Below are 20,296 nucleotides of genomic sequence, written 5' to 3' on the forward strand. Positions count from 1 at the left end.
GAAGAGCGAGCCATTGTGTTTTGATTCGCAGTAGGCACAGAAGTAACCTTCAAGGTTACCTTGCCCTATTTGAGGCCTCAGGAAGGAGAAAAACAGCGTTTCAGTCATGGAATTTCTTGTCTAACTACAGGCCCCACCCTTCACAACAACTAATGACAGGAAAGCATTTTGATTCAAAACTCTGCAAGTAGTATCCAGCCAGAGGCGAAGGAAAACTTTTTTTTTTCATTTTCGGGAGAAGAAAAGAAACTCTTGCTCAATAAGTAGCAATTATGCCGCAGAATTTATATGCCGAGCACGGCCGAGCGTAAGAACACCAGATCAGTCAACCATAGCGTTAGCTGCTTTGAGGATGATTAACAGAATGAACTTTCAAAGGTCAATTAAATGTCAACACATTTTAAAGAGATATTCTTCTTAAGGTCGGGCAGCGCGCCGCGGCGCCCGCCAAAACCCGTGTGCGGCTCCGCACGCCCGGTGCTCGCACGGGCAGAGGCAGGGATGACAACTAATTAATCTTTTTTTTTTTTTTTTTATAGGAAATAAGGGTTATTTGGGTTCCTGGGGCCGCCGGGCCGCCTCTCAGCTGCTGCCTTAGCTGGGGGTGCTCCTCGCCCCTCTCCCCAAAGCGGGGCGAGAGGAGCGTGGGGAGGCTGGAGGTCCGGCCGCTCGCTACGTGAGCAGCAGAAGAGGCTTTCGGAGACGCGACGGAGCTGCCCGGATGTAAAGCTCGGCCGGGGGGGTACGCAGCGATGCTCGGGCCAGCAGGGGGGGGCTCCGGGGGGAGCTCCGCCGCGGCACGGGGCAGGGGAAGCCCGGCACGGCACGGCACCGCACGGCTCCTGCTCGTGGGGGGAGGCAGCGGGAGCCCCCGGCCAGCCTGCTGCTGGACGGTTTGGGGGGAGAAAAAGCAAGTTTTTTGGGGAAAAAAGGAAAAAAGAAAAAAAGAAAAAAAAAAGAAAAAAGGGGGTGAAGGGGGGGAAGGAAAAAAAGAGGGGGAGGAAAAGGAAAAGAGGAAAAAAAGGGGGAAAAAAGGGGAGAAGGGAAAAAAGTGAGGGGGAGGAATAGGGGAAAAAGGGGGGGCGGAAAAGGGAGGGGAAAAAGGAAAAGGGAAAAAAAGGGGAAAAATGAAAAGGGGGGAAAAAGGGAAAAAGAAAAGGGGTTAAAAAAGAAAAGAGGGGGAAAGGGGGGAAAAGGGGGAGAAAAAAGGGGGGAAAGGGGAAAAAGAAAAGGTGAGAAGGGGGGGGAAGAAAAGGGGAAAAGAAGAGGAAGAAAAGGAGAAAGAGGGGAAGACAAGGGGAAAAAAGAGGAGAAAAAAGGAAAGGGGAAAAAAGGGGAGAAAAAAAGGAAAGGGGAAAAAGAGGGGAAGAAGAAAAGGGGAAAAAAGGGGTTAAAAAGGGAAAAAGGGGGGAAGGTGAAAGGGGCGGGGGGGTGGAAGGAACAGGAGGCAAACGCCCCGAAGTCGCCCCGCGGCACCCCTCGCCCCGCCGGCGGCCGCCCCCCGCCGCGCCCGCACCTGCAGCCCCTCGCCGCGCTGCCGCTGCCCGGCGCCGTGCCCGCGGCCGCCCCTTACCGCGTCCGAGCCCAACTTTTCCCACTCCGGGCAAAACTTGCGGCTCCGTGCGGCCGCCCCGCTCCCCGCCGCCTCGCGGGGGGCCGGCTGCCGGCCGCGGGGGCGGGGCCGGGCCGGGGGGGGGGGGCCGGGCCGGGCCGGGCCGGGCTTTGTCCGCCTCCCCCCCTCCCGAGCTGGGCCGGGCCGGGCCGGGCCGGCCGCGCTCCTCCTCCCCCCGCCATGTTCTTTGTTCCCCCCCCGCCCCGGCCGCAGGTGACCGCCCCCCCCCTCCCCGCTCAGCCGGAGGGGATTCCGTGCCGCTCCGCCAATGAGCGCAGGGGGAAAGGGGCGGCCCCGGCCAATGAGGCGGCGGGGAGAGGAGAGAGTCCCGCGGGGAGAGCCAATGGGGAGGGACGGCCCCGCCTCCCCGCCCGCGGCTGCTTGAGGGGGAGGCAGCGGCGGAGCCCTCAGACCCGACACAGCTGGGGTCGGGTGTGAGCGATGCGCTGTTGTCCCCGGCGTCACCAGGTTCCTAATAATAAATTGTGTCACCCCGCTCCTAATAAAGTCATCAAATTCACTCACCCTCCTCTGTCCCAGCTCCATGCTGTCCCCTCGGGTCCTGTTGCTGTCCCCAGAGAGCAGAGCTCAGCGCCTGCCCCTCCATTCCCCCCGTGAGGGAGCGGCCGGCCGCCATGAGGCTTCCTCTCAGCCTGCTCTGGACAAACCAAGGGACCTCGGCCACTCCTCACACACCTTCCCCTCCAGACCCTTCACCATCTCCATAGCCCTCCTTTGGACACTCTCTAATAGTGATGAAATTGATCAGATGAAAGCCACAACTGTGCAGTCTTGTTGCCTTTCCCATGACTGTATCATGCTCATTTGGTGATCCACAAATAAACCCCACTCATTCCTGCCCAGTAAGTCATAACTATACACCCAAGCACTGGATATATTTGTTCTTTAACCTCAGAACATATAACCTTGTTGCTTGTAGATTGAACTTACTTCAAATTATTCCAGTCTTCAAGTTCAGACAAACATTTTTTTAGGCTCTCCTGATCCTCCTTTCTCCAGACCATGCCTCCCAGCTCTGTCACTGGGAAATTTCACCAGTATGCTCTGACATCCAGTGCCAAGGTCATGGACGCAAATGTTAAGCTTTAGGTCTGTCAAATGCCCGATCTTCTGGAGCTTCCTGCCGCGAGGGAACACTCCCTCTGTGACATTGTCCTTCAGCCAGTTTCTTCTTGCATTTTATCCCATTTTCCACTTATTTCCACTTGTTTAATTATGTTTTCCTAATATATTTGCTCTAAATCCTTAGTGACTAGCAGTGGCAGACCACTGGGCTGCAATTGCTTCCTGCTGAGCTTGACCACCAGCTGTGAGAGGGCACTGGTGGGCAGCCTGTGCTGCTTTCCCCCCACCTTTGAAGAACATCTAATGTGACTCCTGCCCTCTGATGAAGATTGCCATAGTAAGAGTCTCATACTATAAAAGTAAGAATAACAGCAGCTAACACCAGCCAACATGCCGTATGCTACATCTGGGGGACATGGGAGAGTCATCAGAATTAGAATTCATGAAGATAGATTTGGCTGAACTTGGATTTTCTCCTTTTCTCCCATGCAGGACATGGAGGTCCTTCCTTCTCACCCTTTTCACCAGAGAGCTGAGTATTATTGCATACACACATGGGGACAAGCATCCTCTGCTGTGTGGCTCAAAACACAGCCTTAGCTTAGATTTTGTTGTTGGTATGGCTACGTTTGTGTTTCTCAATTAAGAGATGACTTGTTGAGCAGACTTGCTACCTTCCTGATGCCTGGGCCTTTCAGCACAGAAGTTCAGGCATTATTACTGTTTTTAAGGCTTGTATTTCTGTCAGAGCTAGGCACAAATCCAGGAACAGAGCCTAGGTCCTAACCCCGCCAACCCACAGCTCAAACTGGACGGGATGAAACCTAGCATTTATATGTGGAATAGTTACACAAGGATTCAGCCAAATCTCAGCAGCAGAGCAGAGCAAAAGTATTGGTTCTGCTCACATGCGTAGTCCCTCCTGCAATAGCCATTCCCAGCTTCCCGATACAAGGGTAAAATGAGGTGCCCACCGGTCACAACAGACACACAGGTGACTTGCAGCGGCTTTATGAGCTGCTGCTGACTGAGCAGTGGTATTTGGCCGTGTTCCTGCTCATAAACTGTTTCAAACATGAGAACAACATTTCGTAAGCCACTCGCGCCGGGGAGGAGGTTTATGTTAGCATTTCATCTCACCGCTGCTGTGGCTCAGAGCAGGGACGGGCACTGCTGCTCTCCGCAGGCTTCAGCGCCCAGCTGGATCGATGAGAAGGCCAGGTGAGCCCAACCTCGCTGGCCTTGGACGAGCCGAACGTTACTGTTTCACACTTAAAACATCTCAGTAAACATATGAGATGCAATTAGGTATTTAAGTTGTGCGGGGTTATATTTACTAGATGTTTTCAGTCACATTTTATTGCTGCAATATCTCTGAGGGAAAGCTATTACAATCTGCCAAAGGACATGCCCTCTGAGTTAGGAAGAAAAGTGTCTACTTTGTTACGGGCATGTTTCTCACAAACGCAGTAAGTCAATGGTGTCCTTGTAGTGATTAATAGAGAAGCCATTCAGAGTCCTCGGGGGTGGGTTTTTTTTTTTTTTTAATTACCAAGATAACTTCCTCATCCAATCCATTGCTCAAAGACATAACAACCGTGTTTTACTCATTCTCATTGCTGTAAGTGAGATGAAGAAGTGTTGATATATTCTCCCCAGAGGTCACCAGAAATACAAACAAGGTTGTGGACCTAATGTATACACACAGGCTGGTGGATAAAGTCGGGGGTTTATTGTACTGTAAGGGAAGCTGAACAGAAGGGAAGGAGATTAAACACGACATTTGGAAGTAAGAGTTACCTGCCCTGCGTGGCAGCTGATCTGCGGCAGAGCTGCAGTGTGGGAGGCTGGGAAGAAGAAAAAGCACAGGCATTTATTGTAATTTTTAATGCCGGACAAACACACTGCAACATTAAGGGTAAAACCAGTGATAATCATGTTGCCCCTTTTGATCCAAAGTCATGAAATGTGGCCTCACAGATTATTTCCATCAGAAAGCCAAGGGTAGAGTTGGGAATGTCGCTGACAGAGCTCTGCTTCCTTGTAGAAGAGTATACCTGCTTCAATATTTATTCACCATTCCCAGCTTTCTCCCAGTCTGTTTGCGACCGGAAAGTGTCCTCAGGTTTCCCTCAGGCCAGTGTTTTCCACCCTTCTCTTGCAGCTGTGACTGCTCGTCTCTGCCCCTTCTCTCGCTGTTCCAGTCGCAAGCAAACACCCCTCCAAGCTACGTGCTCTGCCCGATGCTCTGCTGCTGAGCAGCATGGCCTATATAGCCTGAGCTTGTGGGGGAAACTGGTGTTACACCACTGCTCTTACTCCAGAAGTGAATGCGTGTGCTGAAAGAGTCACACAGCTAGGTGCTCCTCCAAGCAGCACACTTCAGCGACACAAAACGATTTTCTGCCCAGTCCAGCTTTCGGTGCAGCTCCCATCTCTCAGTCTGATGATGTCTAGACTGGGAGGAACTGACGTGGGTTGGCCGCCGGATACATCCGTAATGAACCTGCTTAGTGCAGCAGACTAGGGTTGGGCAGTTCTGCCATTTCATTCCTGATGGAAACAATAATTCAGAAAAAGAAAAAAAAAAAGCCAAAACACTCTTCCAAATTTCATTTTCTTCTCCATTTAAACAACGTCTTCTCATCTGCAGGATATGTAATATGAGTATGTAATGTTTGGGTGAGAGAGGTTAGGTCTTTGCCCTCCACTGTTGTCCTCAGTTCTGGGTGTCTTTGAAAGCACGACAGGCAGCTTTTTCAAGTGGCTGAGCTGGTAAACAGCAGCAAATATCCAGTTCCACAATTTTATCATGCTCACCATGAGTTACCATCAGGGAGCAGTATACTACGCATCGTATAGCCTTTAGATAAAACATAATCAGAGTAACAGGGTTGTTGTCTTGCATTTTCATCTCTCTGGTGTTCAAAGCAAAATTAAAGTAACTTAGAAGGTACTATTACACTTCAGAAGTGATTTTTAAACTTCAGGTCTCAACTACAAAAATATTCCTCTTGATGTATCCGACAAGATTCTAGTTAGCACCTCAGGGGATGCCTATAATATCCCCAGTTACCCTCTTCTCTCTCTGTAATTATTAATACCGTGGTCTCTTCTCTCTCTCTGTAATTATTAATACCACGGTTTAACTCCATCCAACATTGTAAAAGAAGTATATGCTAACAAAAAAGGCCACAGTTCCCAAAAAAATGGCTAGATACGATGTACTGGCTGTGGAGGCATATGCCTGCTCCCCCTGGAAAGTTTGGCTGGGCAGTGCAATGATCTTCTTCACGTCTGGAACCAAACTTAGGGTCTGCTCAATTTTACATCGGTGTTTTCAACTAGTGGACATTTTGGGGGGAAAATTAACAGGTAGGGCTCACTTCTGCTCCTATGGACTCACCCTGCTCTTTGATTTGTGGTTCTGTTCCGTCAGATACCAGGTTGTCAAGAGCTTGTCCCTAGCCCAAAAAGTCAATGATCTAAACTGCAGAGGGGTAAGGACAGCTGGGCAACGGACATAGATTAGGGAAAGAATACAGAAACATTGAGGCTGTTAGGAATGAAATAAGCAGGAGCCGTCATCCATCAGCTGTCTAGCTGCTGACACTTGTTTTGTCCTGTGCACACTTCCCATTCGTTCTGTTCTGGATAATGAGAGATCCATGCTCTGGTGCATCCAGGAATGATGGTAATATTAAATTTTCCCATTCGAGGACAGAACATTATGAAAACAGTTGTTCTTTTTCTAGGCCTTCATAGGAAGTATGCCAATAGGATATGTCAGCAGGGACATCCCACCACTCTTTGCTCCAAATGAAAGTTAAATTGTAAAATGGCAATTTTCTGCTTCCCTCCTCAACTTAAATTTTAGTGTTTATGTACAGGGTGATTAGGTTTTCTCAGACATCTTTTCACACATTTTCCTTCTCTTTTTTTCTTTTATTTTTCTCCAAGAAGCAGATCCAGGCTTGCAAAGCAGACGGACAGCCTCCTAACTAGGATGACTGGGGACCACAGGGTGCACTGCAGCACGCATTCAGCACTCCCTCTAGATACACGTTTGGTGACTTACGTGTCTGAATGTTGATATGAGCTGAGTTCACACAGAACAACAAGAAAAAAAATGTTCTGGTATAGTTGGTGTGTTATGTACTAAGAGATTGCTTTCAATTCCAAATAAATGCTGCAGTTAAAAGAGCTAAAAATAAAAGATCATAGCCAATTCTCAAAAGATGCAGAAGCTCTGAATGTTTTCAGGCCAGGTTATCAAACCATTTGCAATTCCTATTTGAAACAACAAAAAACTTAGTGAGTAGTGAGCAGATGTATATACAGATACAGGCCTGGTAGCTTCAGTAGCTGTGTTTGCCTCACAGTAGGTGTTAAAACTCTCCTTTTCTCCTAACCTGGCAGCTCTGGAGCAGGGTAAAGACTTTTCCAGTAGTTGTTTTCAATTGTGTTCCACTATTGTCTGATAGCATCGTTAGCTGAAACCTTAGCCATGAAGTCAAAGTGAAGCCAGGCATGAGGAAAATCTTTAGTTCTGAAGGCCGACAATAAGGGCAACGTGACTTTGAATCGTTGTTTAAAGAACAAAGGGCCTGGCTTGGCCACTCTTGTACCAGAGGAGATCGCGACCTTGTGCTACTAATCCAAGAGCGTTATCGCGGGGTTGAGAGGACCAGCAGCAGGCCAGGTGAGACTTTCTCCCTTAAGTTGTCTTGCCAAAAGCAACAGGACATTTTAGTTAATACCATGTAGTATTAGTAAAGAGCAAGAAAGTCTAGTACTCAAAGGCAAACAATTAGATTTTAACTAAAAATATTGCTAGTAAACGTCTCTGAAGATACAGACAGAAGTTCTCCTGCTATGAGATCTTGTATATTTATTTAAATGCAAAAAGTTGCATGTGTAATATCATAAGAGAAGAGTAAAAGTCTACAGCTCTTTGCACTTTTTACCAGGAATAGACCAGAAAATACTAAAAATATAATTTCCTAAATAATTAAAATTTGGAGTAGAGGTGGGTGCTGAAACAAAAGGGAGAACATGAAATACTGTATCACAGGAACTGGGATTTACTCATTTTTTGCCTGTCATAAATGTGTTTAATTTTGCCCAGCTGAGACTTGGGCTGTGTACAGGGACAGCCCGGGGAATGGGTGCCACTGATGGCAGCAGGAGGATCAGCCTGGTAAGTTGCCCTTTCTTTGCCATGCACTTTCCTCACCCGTGTAATTTTATCATATGTGCCATGCATGAGCTCTTAAGGATCGGGGCCATCTATATGTTGGGGAGGTGTCATCGAACATCAAACAGCACAAACTGATAATTGTTTTGCAATGCAGGCTGCTCAGCTCACACTTACTTATCAAACAAGTTTCATAAAGCTTCTCCTCTTTAGCTGAATGTTGGGGACAAGACAGCAAAGTAATGAGTCCACAGCTTTTGCCCTTTCCTGAGTTTGTTTTCTCATGGGCTAAATGTCTTATTTTGCCAAAAGATGCTTCCGAGCTTCAGACTTTCCATGCTGTTCACTAAAACATTTTTACAGTAAATGCAGTACGAGGAGCGAACAAGTAACACCACAATAATCTGTTGCATTATTTCTTTCGTAATATTAAATTGCTGAACATGTCATTCGTGTTTAGCATATTATTTTCTACAGTAAATTGCCAGTAAAAGTAGGCAGTAACATTTTTCTTACAGTTTAGCTGATGGAATGTAATTAAAGATTGTATCATGTGGTGACAAAAAAAAAAGAGTTGAATTAGAGACCACAACTGTAATTCTTACATTTCATAACATGTGAGCACTTGATTTTATGGCTTTCTTCCAATGTAGCTTTTATAAGTCATTCTCTTTAAAAACTGGGGGAGAAAAACCCCAAATCATCACTGTGATACTTGTGTGATACTGGCACAGAGGGGTTGAAACCTGTAGGTTCCCCATAGAAACCACAGCTACTTGAAGGAGAGTGTGTTTGCTTATAGCAATACCTTATTCTCCATAGGCGGACCAGCACAAAAGGGGGTCTGCTTCGTGGGTTTCAGAGGTTGTGGCAGCTGCGTAGGGTTTAGGAAGCTTGGTTATCACTCCAGGACCAGCCCCACTGTTTCACATGATGCCTCTTCCACCCGTTCCCCTTGACCACGATCCATTTAGCCCCAGTGCTACCCATCTGCCCCTGCCTACTGCCCCAAATCTGCCTCATTCCGTCCATTTCTTCACTTTTGGTAAAGTCTGTGGAGATCTGCAGATGGAAAATGGTTCAGGAAAGGCAGGTGTTCTTCACAGAGACTGCCCACGGGACGGATCGGAGCAAAGGAAGATTGAACTAGAAACAGGAACAAAACTGCCTCGCAGAGCGATCAACACCAAGAACAAGTGAAACCAAAGATACGAGATCCATATCCACGTTACACCTGTAGAACTGGTAATGAACCAGTTTGTCAGGTCTCTGTAGTAGCAGCGGCAGAGATTCTGAATTTCTGTGCGTCCTTCAGCTGTCCACAAGAGAAAATACACTGTATGGGCAATTGCGTGTTTTCAGGTTAATCATTAGAAAAGTTCTGGAGCACTCTGTTGCTTCCCTGCCTAGGCGCTTTTTACTTTAGTCAGCCTGCTAGGTATCTGCTGGCTCTCAGGCACTAAAGGACCCGGAGATGCACTGTAAAGAGGCAAGGCTGTGTGTCTGTGCTGGGAGGAAGGGTGCAACCGATGCTGTGCCTCTGCTCAGCCCCGTCTCCACATCCCACCCGCATCTCCGCTTCCCACCCTTGGCTCTGCATCCCAACCTCATTCATGGCCACTGGAGGGTCCCTTTTGCTGGGATTTCACCTGGAGCAGCTCGTCCATATCCAGAGCAACCTGCTTGATTATAATTACTTTCATAGTCATTTCAGAGTAGGTTTCAAAAGTGCACTAAGCAGAACGCACAGTTGTGTGGAATAGCCAGGTAATTTCTATGGCTCACAGTACTGCCACAGCTTGCACGCTCATCTCCTAGGTGCCAGAGTTTTGTTAAAATGCACTCTTCAAAAAGTGAAGCCTAGAAACCTCATAGTACACAGATTTGAATGCAAAATGCTTTTTTTTTTTTTTTTTTTTTCCATCAGCTGAATAATTTAATACCTGTGTTTATTCAGCAAGGTTGTGAATGGGCGGCTGTGGAAGCAACTCACGATGACAAGCTCTGAGCGCCGGGCAGTGCTGCTTGTGTCGGGTCAGTGCTCTCCTCAGTGCCTGAGACAAATGTTGCATTCACCGGCGGATCTTTCAGCAGCAGGATAGCATGTTGAAAGGCAGCCCTGTCAAAATGACTCTGCTGCCACAGAATCTGAAATCTGATTTATTAATTAAATCATATCAGCAAGTGCTCTGGTGGTTGAAATATGCCCCTGTTCAGTGAGAAAAAAGAACATGACAAAAACGTGTACAGTATGCCTCAACCCCAAATTTCCTGTAAAGGATACAGCTTGTTATTTTTCAAAATAATGCTGAGTATATTTTCTTTACATCTTGGTATATTGTGGCCCATGGGAACGATTGTAAAACTGAAACATGCAAGAACGATGGGGAAAAAAAATGGACTACACAGGAGGAGCTTGCATATCCTGTGAGTGTTATCTGTCCTATGAAAGAACAGGTTGGAAGACATTTGGCCAGCTTTTCCCCCAAAGGAACGCATACTTAGAAATAATCTTCACTTAAACATTTGTCAAGTCATTTTTCAACGATATTTATCAAGCTAAATGACACGCAAAGAGAAATAAAGCCTGCCTTAACATGTACAAAGCAAAAGGGAACGAAAAAATGCCATTAATTAGCAAGGTGCAGCTGAGAATATCGTCCTGTAGCACTTTTGTGGAGTCGCTGGAAATAGTGCATCATGCCATGGCACCTGACAGCTGCCCTGCCGTCTGCTCTACTCTGGGTAATTACGGGGCAGCGAAGCTGTATTTTTAAACCCTTTATTTATTTAAAAATTAAATTATTTAAAAGTTATCGATGGGAGGGCCATCCCTGAGCTGCAGCAGTTAGCCCCAAGCAGGCGGCTCGGTGCCACCTCCGCCAGCCTCCCTCGCAGCCCTTCCTCTCGGCTCCCGGCACCTTGCCTTCGGGCCAGCCTTCCCTTCCTTGCTTTGGTCTTTGTGGCCAGCCCGCTACAGATCCCGAGCCTTTAAGGTTTGGATGTGTCTCCAAACCATACCGATGGTGGTGGCACAGTGGTGTTGGCACAGGCTTCGTAGCCTCCTGGCTGGCCTGCACCTGCCCTGTCCCCAGCCTGGCCCGGGAGAGCTGGGGCCCTGCGGCCCGGTCCCCTCATCCTTGCGGGTGCAGTTGCCCTTGGAGGGGCCTGTGGGCAGCCCCTCGCTGCCCGTCCTCTGCTGGAGAGTGTTTTCTGGGCTGCTCCTCCACCTTTGTGTCACTCTTCAAGCCTTCTGCTGACAGGATCCCCGCCTCCGACAGCCGCCGTGTGGCTCGCGGTGTGGTGCAGGCCCTGACGGCTGCTCGCCCTCCCGTGGGAAGCACAGCCCTGGTCCTCCAGATCTTCATTTCCAGTGCTGGGCTAACATCTAGAACCCAGAAAGACTCACTGCAATTGTTCCACACAGTTCTGTCTGGTTTTTATTTGCCTCTCCTTGTTTCTGGTCATGCCTGCCTTTTGGCTTTGAGGGTGTAATGAGAAGTCAGTGTGAATGCCACCCCGCCGGGCACTGACTCGGTGCCAGAGGCTGCTGCAGCCTGCCCGCCTGAGGACAGAGCACCAGCACCCTTTCTCAAGCATCCTCTCGACAGCCCTCTCTCAGAAACCACAGGAGTATCGCACAGCGATTGTGTAGCTCCTGGCATTAAACGTGAACGTGCTTGCTACGACGTTTTGCCAAGGCTGGCCTGGGATTTCACGCGACGCCTCACCGCAGGTACTTACACACTCTGCTGGACATGAATGCTTGGCTAGACAATAAGCTTTGCCTTGGTGGAACTGGCACAAAGCACCAACGCGCCAGACCCTGTGGGAGCAGATGGCTTGCCTATTTTCTTCCAGACATTGAGGCTCCAAATCTGTGCCACATCCCTGCCCCAGATTCGCAGACATCTTCAGCTGAACTGGCTCTGTCGGATTGCTTCTCCTGCCTGGCAGGACCGGCTCCAAACCCAGCTATCCATATTTTATAGCTCATTTCTAAAAATAAAAAATAAAACTTCTGGAGTTGAAGACTAAATCCTGAAATCGAGGGAAAAACAAACACACATGAAATCAGTGGTCCCTGAGGATCGGAGGATCCCTTCTCTGCCAGTTGCCAGGGATGTGCACGCAGGCTGCGGCGGTGCGGGACCAGGACAGGTAGCGGGCAGCTGGGCACAGCGAAGCCAGGAGGACTCTAACACCCAAGCCTTCCTTGACTTCTGGGGATCCAGGCCTGTCTCTCACAAGTTACAAGATGCTGAGCTTCTATTTCCAGCTCCAACAGGAGCTTTCTCTGCCGCTTTGACAACTATCTGCTGCGTTGTCCCTTAGCTGGAAAAACAGGGCTAATAGTTCCCTACCTCACTAGAGAAGCCAGGTTTAAATTTAGTAGCTGCTTTTAGAAAATACTTGAGAATTTTTGGGCAGAGGGCTCTGTGTTGGTACTTCTGGCTATCGCTGCTGTCCCTAGGGACGAGGAACGTCTGCGCCACGCAGGATAAGAATAGCAACAGGGGACTGATACCACGCTCGCGTGCAGGATGGGCGAGGTGAATGCCATCTCCCTTTTGTCTGCCTTCATAAATCAACTCCCTCTCTCTCTTTCTGCAGATTGTCGTAAGGAATGGCGTTTTTCACCATGCAGAAAAGGGGGGAAGTATCGTCAGTGCTTGGTACTGCATCCAGGGAGTTCCAGCTCTTAAAACCAACTGGTAAGAGTTTTTAGGCCATCATTTCCTCTCAAGAGAAAGGATTTGGGATTTTATGCATAACAAACTTTTCGGTCCACATTGGCAAGAAAATTGCCAAGCAATTTTCTATATATTTGTTTCTATGGCTTTAGGCAATTTTCATTTCAGGAAAAAAACTGCATAGTACACACGAACACACAAAATGCCTAGTGGAGAACAGCTCAAGAAAAACATAATTTTACCTCAATAAAAAGGTAAAGATAACTCGGCTGTTTGGCAAATCATTGTCTGGCAATGCAGGAACACTGTGGGTGCCTGGAATTCGCTTCTATTGTCCCCTATCTGAATTGCTTTGAAAAAGGTCACATGAGGAGGAAAGGAAGTTTTGACTTTCACATGCCTGTTATTGCTAAGGAAACCACTTCCTTGGTACTCACATATTCAGCATGTCTCCAGTTTTGGCTCTCTGACAAATGACATCGTGCTACTGCATCAAGTAACAAAGAAGGGTGGAGAATGCTGTTAGATAACTTGACGTGTTTTAAACACCAGTACAGTTTTTGTAAGGCTGCCAAACTTCAAGTACACTCCAAAAGAGCAAGCAGGGGGCTTTTTTAGCTGCAAATGAGATACCTGGAGTTCAGAACGACAGAACAAAGATTCTGGTCTGCATCTAACCAGGCTCAGGTATTTCTGAGATTTATCGGGTTGTAGCAATTGGCAATGTTCTTACACTGTTGTAGATATTTGGAGAGCAGTTTTGTAATAGAAAAAATACCTGTATTATTGCCTTTGTAGAATTTATTCTAGCTTTCAGATATATCCTTGCATTTTTTTAGGCTTTCGGCTATCAGAAACTGAGTGTCTGAAGATAACATCTGGCAATTTCATTAAAAGCATTTGAACTTTGGGTCTGTGGGACTTTTCCCATTTTTCTGACTTCCATCTCAACCAAGGGAACAGCATGAGCGACAAGCTACAGTTGGTTAGGACTGAGAATCCCCACCAATGTTTATTTTTAAGAGGAATGAAGCAAATTTTCTTTGAAGTAATATTTGCAGATCTCGAACTGACAAGAAGGAAATGCATCATGATTAGGCTTATGTCTGCTTTACGAGAAAAAGAAGTCTAGTATGCTTCAGGCTAGAAGCGACTTTCACTGTAAATATACAATAGTTGCTGAAATTACTGGGAACAAGCATGAAGCACACACAAATCAAAGGAATCGAACAGCTAAAGCCCTGCTCAATTTACTGAGAGGCTACTATGCTTCTGGTATGTCAAGATCTATTTGTCTAAACGTTATCGGTAAAAACAACATAATGTAGTGAACTGAGCCTGGGACTGCGGAGGCCAGAAATCAATATTCTGATCTTGGCCCTGCCTCAGATGCATGCGGTGGCCCCAGAGTAGCTGTTTAATCTCCCTGCGTGCTCACCAGAGATAAAGCAGTTCAAACACAATGAACTATCTCCTCCACCGAAGAGTTGCGCAGACCAGTTCACAGCTTTGGTGTGCTTCTCTGAAGACGTGAATTGTTACAGAAATATTATCCTTACGTGCGAGACTTCTCCACGTTTGTCTCCGGGAAAATATAAGCCGTGTATCTTTGGAGCTGAAATTTCGGGTCTGTTCTCCATCAAAAGACCTCACCCCAGCCCCCTTGACGTTCCAGACGCAGCCTGGTGGCAGCACAGAAGCCACTCAGGTATCTGCCACGATAATGGCCTTTTTTTTTTTTTCTCCTTCTTAAATATGTTAAAACTGATTTATTTAAGAAATGGTTCAGCTTCTTTTCTCTCAGAGAATGTCCTCATTTTCATTCTGTCAGTGGCACAAATAGAGGCTACTTCCTCAGAAGTTACTGGCTTAATGAAGAAATAATGGAAAGAAGGACCTGTTTATTTCGGAGGCAAGACTATATGTTTTAAAATACTTAAAATCATGCTGGATTTCATGTTCCACTGACTTTTCATCATTTCTGAACGATCATCTCACTAGGGCCTTAGCTGAGCCAGACTCGTTGCCAGGGATCTCAGAAGGGATACCTGAGGTGAGACAAAAGACTGTTCTTGTGGCTTTACTCAGGAGTTTTTACCAGTCTTTTTTGTTTGTTTTGAAACAAAACACAGATTATCTTCTGTAATATAGGAAAGGAGCGAGGTATTGGCTGTATCCCTCCTCTGTGAAGCAAATGAGTTCCACGTACAGAGGACATGAGAGCACCTGTGACCCAGGAAACTAAACACCTTTCCAGCCCAAAGGGGAGGAAGTACCTTAATTATTGTAGAAACTGCTTCTGAGTGGGCATTTGGAAATTGCTGAGAAAAGGCACGTGCTAAAACAGTAAGGCCTAAGTTTACTGCTATGTATATTAGCTTTGCGCTCGTTAGTACCTGCGGAAATTAGTCGTGGCTCTGGGATTTGTCTCCCTTCCTAGCCAGCCCTGGTGGCTCTGCTGTCGTACAGTTGCTATCACAGGCCGTGGCTGGCAGATGACCCAAACCTGCACAAGGGTGTGCGTTATCACCAGGAAAGTCTGGAAACACTCACTGTGGTGAATGGGGGCGACGCTGTGAGGGCAGCCGGGTTGCTAAGCACAGGGGCTGCTATGCCGCGAGCCGGCAGCGCAGGGCAGAGCCACGGAGCCTAGAAGCAGCTGAGTATTTACTAAGCTGCACGCTGCCGTGCGTTGCCATAGCTTGGGCTGGAGCAAAGCCCTAGCAGGGAAGGGTCAAAAGTGCAGCGCCGGAGGGCTAAGCCCATGCCGACTGCGCCGTAACCGGTAACATCCCCGGCAGAAAAGGACTTACGGAGGAGCTGCAAGGAGAGCGGTACAACCTCTGCCAAGGAGAATTTTAAAGGCCAGAAGGTGAGAACGTTAAAAATAACTGCAATAAAAGCCCACGTGCCCAGGCCCGGCGAAGCTCATTCGCACAAAGGCTGCGGGGTACAGATGTGCCCCCAATAACCTGAGAGCGAGGAGTGGGTTGGAAAGGAAAATGAGATTCCCCTCGCTCTTGGTTTACACCTCTAAAACCAAGTGAGTCTTTGCTCACCCTTATCTGCATGATCTCAGATTCCTTTACGTGACTCATTTGACACCTACTTATTTCCCAGCGTAGGCATTTAACTGTTTCCCTGGGCATCTTTTCACTCTGACAGTGCCTGAGATCAGTCCTGCTTTCCCCCATTACTTCCCATACCACACTCTCTGTCCTTATCTTCCCCCTCTCATTAGGGAAGGCCTTTTGAATGCTCGCAGAGATGCTGGCTTCGGACAGGCCAGCCCATGTCTGATTTCACTTCCTCTAGTGCAATCATGGACCTTAGTGACTGCACTTTTAATTTAGACTGACGTAACCAAGATTGAAATCTGTCCCACAGCAAATATTTATCAGAGCATATCAAAGAAAAAGCATACCAAAAGAGAAACAAGCAAAACAGTGAGTGCCACTAAACTTTGCCAAGATAGATTTCAAAGTCAGTGAAAACCACCCCAGAGACAGCTAAAACATAGGACAAAGTAGCACAGTGAAAAAAATAAAAGCATATTTCCGAGCAGTGACGCCCTACATCTCCCAGAGAACATTTTTACTTGCTTATAACTAGCAAAGATTCAGAAGACAGGCCCGCACAGAACTAGCACTACAGGAGTTAAGGTCACTGCTCCGCCGCCTCAGTTAACATCTTCGTTTTGATACGTGCGCCAGTCGCTGCTACCTGCTCAGGTCAGGAGCCCTTTCTGCAGAGCAATAAGGAAAAAAAAAAAAGAACATACACAACTGGCTTTATGAACGGTGTAAAATAACGGGACGCCACACTTTAATTAGATAATTAAAACTCTGTTGCTGCTTTGCTACATGCCAAGGACACTCAGTTTCTTGGCAACAGACCTCTAATTTTCCTCCTTTGATATCCAGGTCACAGCCATTTGAATTAGAGGCTCGTTTCCAGCAGCAGTGAACGACAACGGCACACAGCTTCCCATCCTGGTGCAAGTATTCATTCCCCTGAAGTTCAGTGGCTTTCGACTCTATCAACTATATCTGCAATTACAAAAGCCATTAAAGCCCCTATAAAGAGGAATATCAATAGTCACAAAGGCAAGGGGACACCTCTCACATTGCAAAGCATATTCAAAAATTAGGTAGCGCTGTGCAATACCAGCAACTTCTTACACCAGCAGCAATGGGCTCTTTCCTGCTTCAGCTAAAGAACGTGACTGAAAGGGTGGAGAGAGAACAGTTTAATCCCCACCTCTCCAGTTTCTTCAAAAGTTATCCCTAAATATTGTTATTGTCTCCACTCACCTTCTTATGGGGAAGGGGAGAACTGTCCTAGAAGAGTCTAGTCTGTCTGCTGGAGAGATTACATGGGGAAAACTGCATACATTTCACATGAGCTGTGTCTCAGGCAGCCAGCTGGAAGAAAAGCCCCCAGCCCTAGAGCGCTGCGTGAGCTGCCAGCATTCGGGCTGTGGAGTGCACTCCACGCAGCCTATGGCTGATCAAACGTCCCCAATCCGTGTGCAAGGGACACCTCCTCATTCCTAACCGTGCTTCAGCAGGGAAGGCGTAAGAGCACACGCGTATTTTTGACAAACAGATGCTTTTTCACAACACAGGAGTACAGAGCACGCTACCAAGGAGCCGGTAAGAGAACAAATCACACAGAGCAGATGGTAGTCCCACTGCTTAATGCACTGTTGGAAGGTGCCCAGCTAGCCTGGTGATGAGTGATACAAGAACCTATATAGAATAATGCTCTTTGTTAAGTGCCAGCTATTTATTACATTATATTCCTGAGAACAGCTGAGGTGAATTAACCACAGTAACCGTATACTACTCCTTCTGACAGCCCTGCAGTAGCTATGCTGCTACAGTGGCTGATGGCACCTCCTGGGCAGATGTGAACGTGTTCAAAGCTAACCCTAAGCCAACTGTCCGGGTTAGCGTACTGCCAAACCCCGCCAACACACCGCTCCGCAGGAGCGTTACCGTGTGCTTGCTGCTGCACTAACAGCCACCGGGGTTTTGGTCAACTTGGAGCTTGACCAAAGCAGGCATGCATCCACTCCGATGGTGTAACAAAACTGCAGCTTGACAAAGATGCTGCACCAGCTGCTGCGCTATTTAGCAGGGCAAGCGCGCGTCTCCACAGCTACTTCAAGTAAAGGAACGGTGACCATGCTCTGTAATCTGATCAAAAGCAGGTATAACACAAGATTTTTGTATTCTTCTCTTTGTAAAGCCAACATCCATGCCTCCATATTACCATTTAGCTCTAAAAACATCCAAGTTTCATTCTTTTTCATTAAAAAGTCATCGAGCAATTTCATCAAAACAATGTTGATAGTGAAATGTGGCAGAACTCACAGAAATTATATTCCCTATTGCCTGTCCTAAGCTCCATCTTGTTCTAGGGACAGGTGAGGTAAACAAAGCAGAAGCTTGACCACAAAATCTGGATTACCTTGATCTTCTGGCAACGAAGCTAAGACAACGCTACCTTCCTCCAGAGAACAGCCTGTCCGCGTAAGATTGGTATCCCACACACAAAAACAGAAACATTATTTTTTGCTCAGGCTATTTTCCTCTGATGATGAGCACATCTTAAATACTTTTATTGTTTCATAAACAGCTAATGATCAGGTAGCAGCCATCTTCTACATTATCTCCTGTGGAATAAGCTATGTGAGTACTCCGTGGCTGTTTTGCAGAAGCCATCTACTCCTGAACTACCACTGTTCACATCCAGTCACCTGCAACATCTAATAAAACAAGGATTAAAGCAGAAGGGGGGTCAGACAGTCTTGGCAACCTTACCGTTCTGTATGAGCCAACTCAATAACATGGCTTATTGTAGTTGGGATACAGGTATGAGCAGTTTCAAAACCTAATTTAAGATCTTTGCTATGTTTGTTTGAGTTATCTTACAAAGGGAACATTCCACAGTATGTTGGCATGCCATACATACATATTTGGTTTCAGAGGAAACCTAAGGCACGGCATCAGCTAAAATCCATAGAATTATTACACAGTTTCAACACAAAAATAATCTAGTTAAGCCAGAAAATGGGAGAAAAAATAAGTATTTTTGCTCTTGTTAATTGAAACAATGCAAAATCTTAATGAAGAAACTGTACTGGAAAGAGGCAACACAATGTCAATTCTTTTTAAAAAAGAAAATCCCTCCAGAAAATGCTTCAGACTTCACAAAAGAAACTTGTTACAAGAGGCCGTTTAATTTGTTGCAGTGCAGCTTGCTTTTATCACTTGATTTTACATCATTGTTTTCCAGTTAATCATCGTTCTTCTCATTTAGACATATAAGGTGCTCATCACCTTTGTATTTGATTAGTAAAGACTGCTGTTTTATTTGTATTTATTGAAATCATGACCTTCGTTATTACTATTCCATATATTAAGTCCTTAATATTCTTCCTGTTAACTATCCACATCTACTTCAAAATATTGTAGCCTACTTTGTTGCAGTCTCTGTTTACTTCTAGGCCTGATGTCGATGAATGGAATAAAATAAGACTCCTTAGGAAGTGTCACAGTTCCCAACTCTGGAGAAAAGCTATTTTCTTGACTTCATTATTTTCTCCCCTGACAGTTACCTCAAGCCTGTGACAGCAAGTTAGTCTTACCTCTTTACTGCTGCTTGATGATTTTTCACTGACAGTAAGCACTTTGTTATTATGGGCTGACTGCTCAAGAGACATGGAGAGCCACATCATTTTCAAAATTCAATTTTTAGTTAACAAGTATTTATTTCTTAAATCATCTCGAAAGCAGTGTCTGACAACAGGGATGGATGGAGTTCCCCTGATCCCGAAACTTAGGCTCCCTTTAACATAGAATTGAGGCATGCTAACCAGGGAGCCCACAGCCCTCTACTTACTGACCGTTCTCTTTCGTATCTAGAAAAGGAGGATCTCCTGACTGTCCGAAGGTATTAGTAAGCACTACACACACATATCCATGACAACTGTGTCCACGTTTCATTTTGATAAATGCCTGTGAAACAATCAAAAGAGTGCAGATCTCGAAAGAAAGATTAAATTGTCGTTGTCCTCCAATAGAAACCGGAGATCTTCATTCTTCCTTAGTCAATGATTCTTCATTCTCAGAATCCCTCACTTCCAGATGCAAGTGCTTCATCAACAGATTTTGTATGCCTCTCCCCAGCGTAAATCCCATAATGTAGCTCACCATCCTTTACAGTAGCCCAGGACATCTGCTTGGTGGAGAACCTTGCTGCCCACTCTCCTGAATTGCTAACAACAATAACACCTCCCAGGCCCCCAACTCGAGTCTTCATGTAGTCTAATGCAGTGTCAGCAGCCATCTCTGGTGACATTCCTGAAAAGGAAAACAAGATAACTTCACAATACCCGTCTTGAAATAAATTCTAAAATTCCCTTCAAGTTCCACACCTTTCCTGTTGGAGCCAGCCAAACCTAATTCCTCCTTCAGCTAAACTGGCAAGAAACTTCCAGCGTGGTAAAGGAACTGGTTTATAGGAAGGTGCTGGACAGTTGCAAATAGCTGCCGTGGTATGGTTCTGCTGCGAAGACAGGATTTGAATAGCTTCAGCTTATACTTCACTTTCAGTGTTTGATACAGACTAATTCCTCAACTCTGTGTTCAAGACATAACATTTCTTATGCCATCATCTGAAGGGAGAAAGGCCGATCCG

The 20,296-nt window shown here is 46.5% G+C and overlaps 2 protein-coding genes and 1 long non-coding RNA gene across 12 annotated transcripts in view; 1 reads left to right on the forward strand and 2 right to left on the reverse strand.

Annotated features, from left to right (window-relative positions):
* LOC310898087 (uncharacterized protein) overlaps window positions 1-1,694 on the reverse strand; it is a 45,235-nt gene extending 43,541 nt beyond the window's left edge. For 2 of the 3 annotated variants that reach the window (XR_014582945.1, XM_083832505.1), the window contains exon 1: window positions 1,574-1,694. The gene's annotated coding sequence lies outside the window, so the exon portion shown is untranslated. Of the gene's footprint in view, window positions 1-1,516 lie in introns of all 3 variants that reach the window. The other variant, XR_014582946.1, reaches the window with a different exon arrangement.
* Window positions 1-19,588, forward strand: LOC310898088. Of its 3 annotated transcripts, XR_014582949.1 has the most exons (6): window positions 1-742; window positions 6,659-7,400; window positions 7,827-7,898; window positions 9,853-9,929; window positions 12,510-13,276; window positions 13,429-19,588. It is a non-coding gene; the product is annotated as an uncharacterized lncRNA (long non-coding RNA). The 3 variants fall into 3 exon arrangements; XR_014582947.1 differs by having other exon boundaries at window positions 6,659-7,898; window positions 9,853-12,610; XR_014582948.1 differs by lacking the exon at window positions 9,853-9,929 and having other exon boundaries at window positions 6,659-7,898; window positions 12,510-12,610.
* The window catches only part of ASRGL1 (asparaginase and isoaspartyl peptidase 1), a 21,688-nt gene continuing 20,073 nt past the window's right edge, over window positions 18,682-20,296 (reverse strand). For all 6 annotated transcript variants that reach the window (XM_083832504.1, XM_083832499.1, XM_083832502.1 and 3 more), the window contains exon 7: window positions 18,682-19,959. In XM_083832504.1, coding sequence (XP_083688630.1) covers window positions 19,724-19,959 — 236 coding nt within the window. In that variant the 3' untranslated portion in view covers window positions 18,682-19,723. The remainder of the gene's footprint in view (window positions 19,960-20,296) is intronic.

The sequence above is a fragment of the Anser anser genome (genome assembly GCF_964211835.1).
Source record: "Anser anser genome assembly, chromosome: 3".
In the NCBI taxonomy this organism is placed as follows: Eukaryota; Metazoa; Chordata; class Aves; order Anseriformes; family Anatidae; genus Anser; species Anser anser.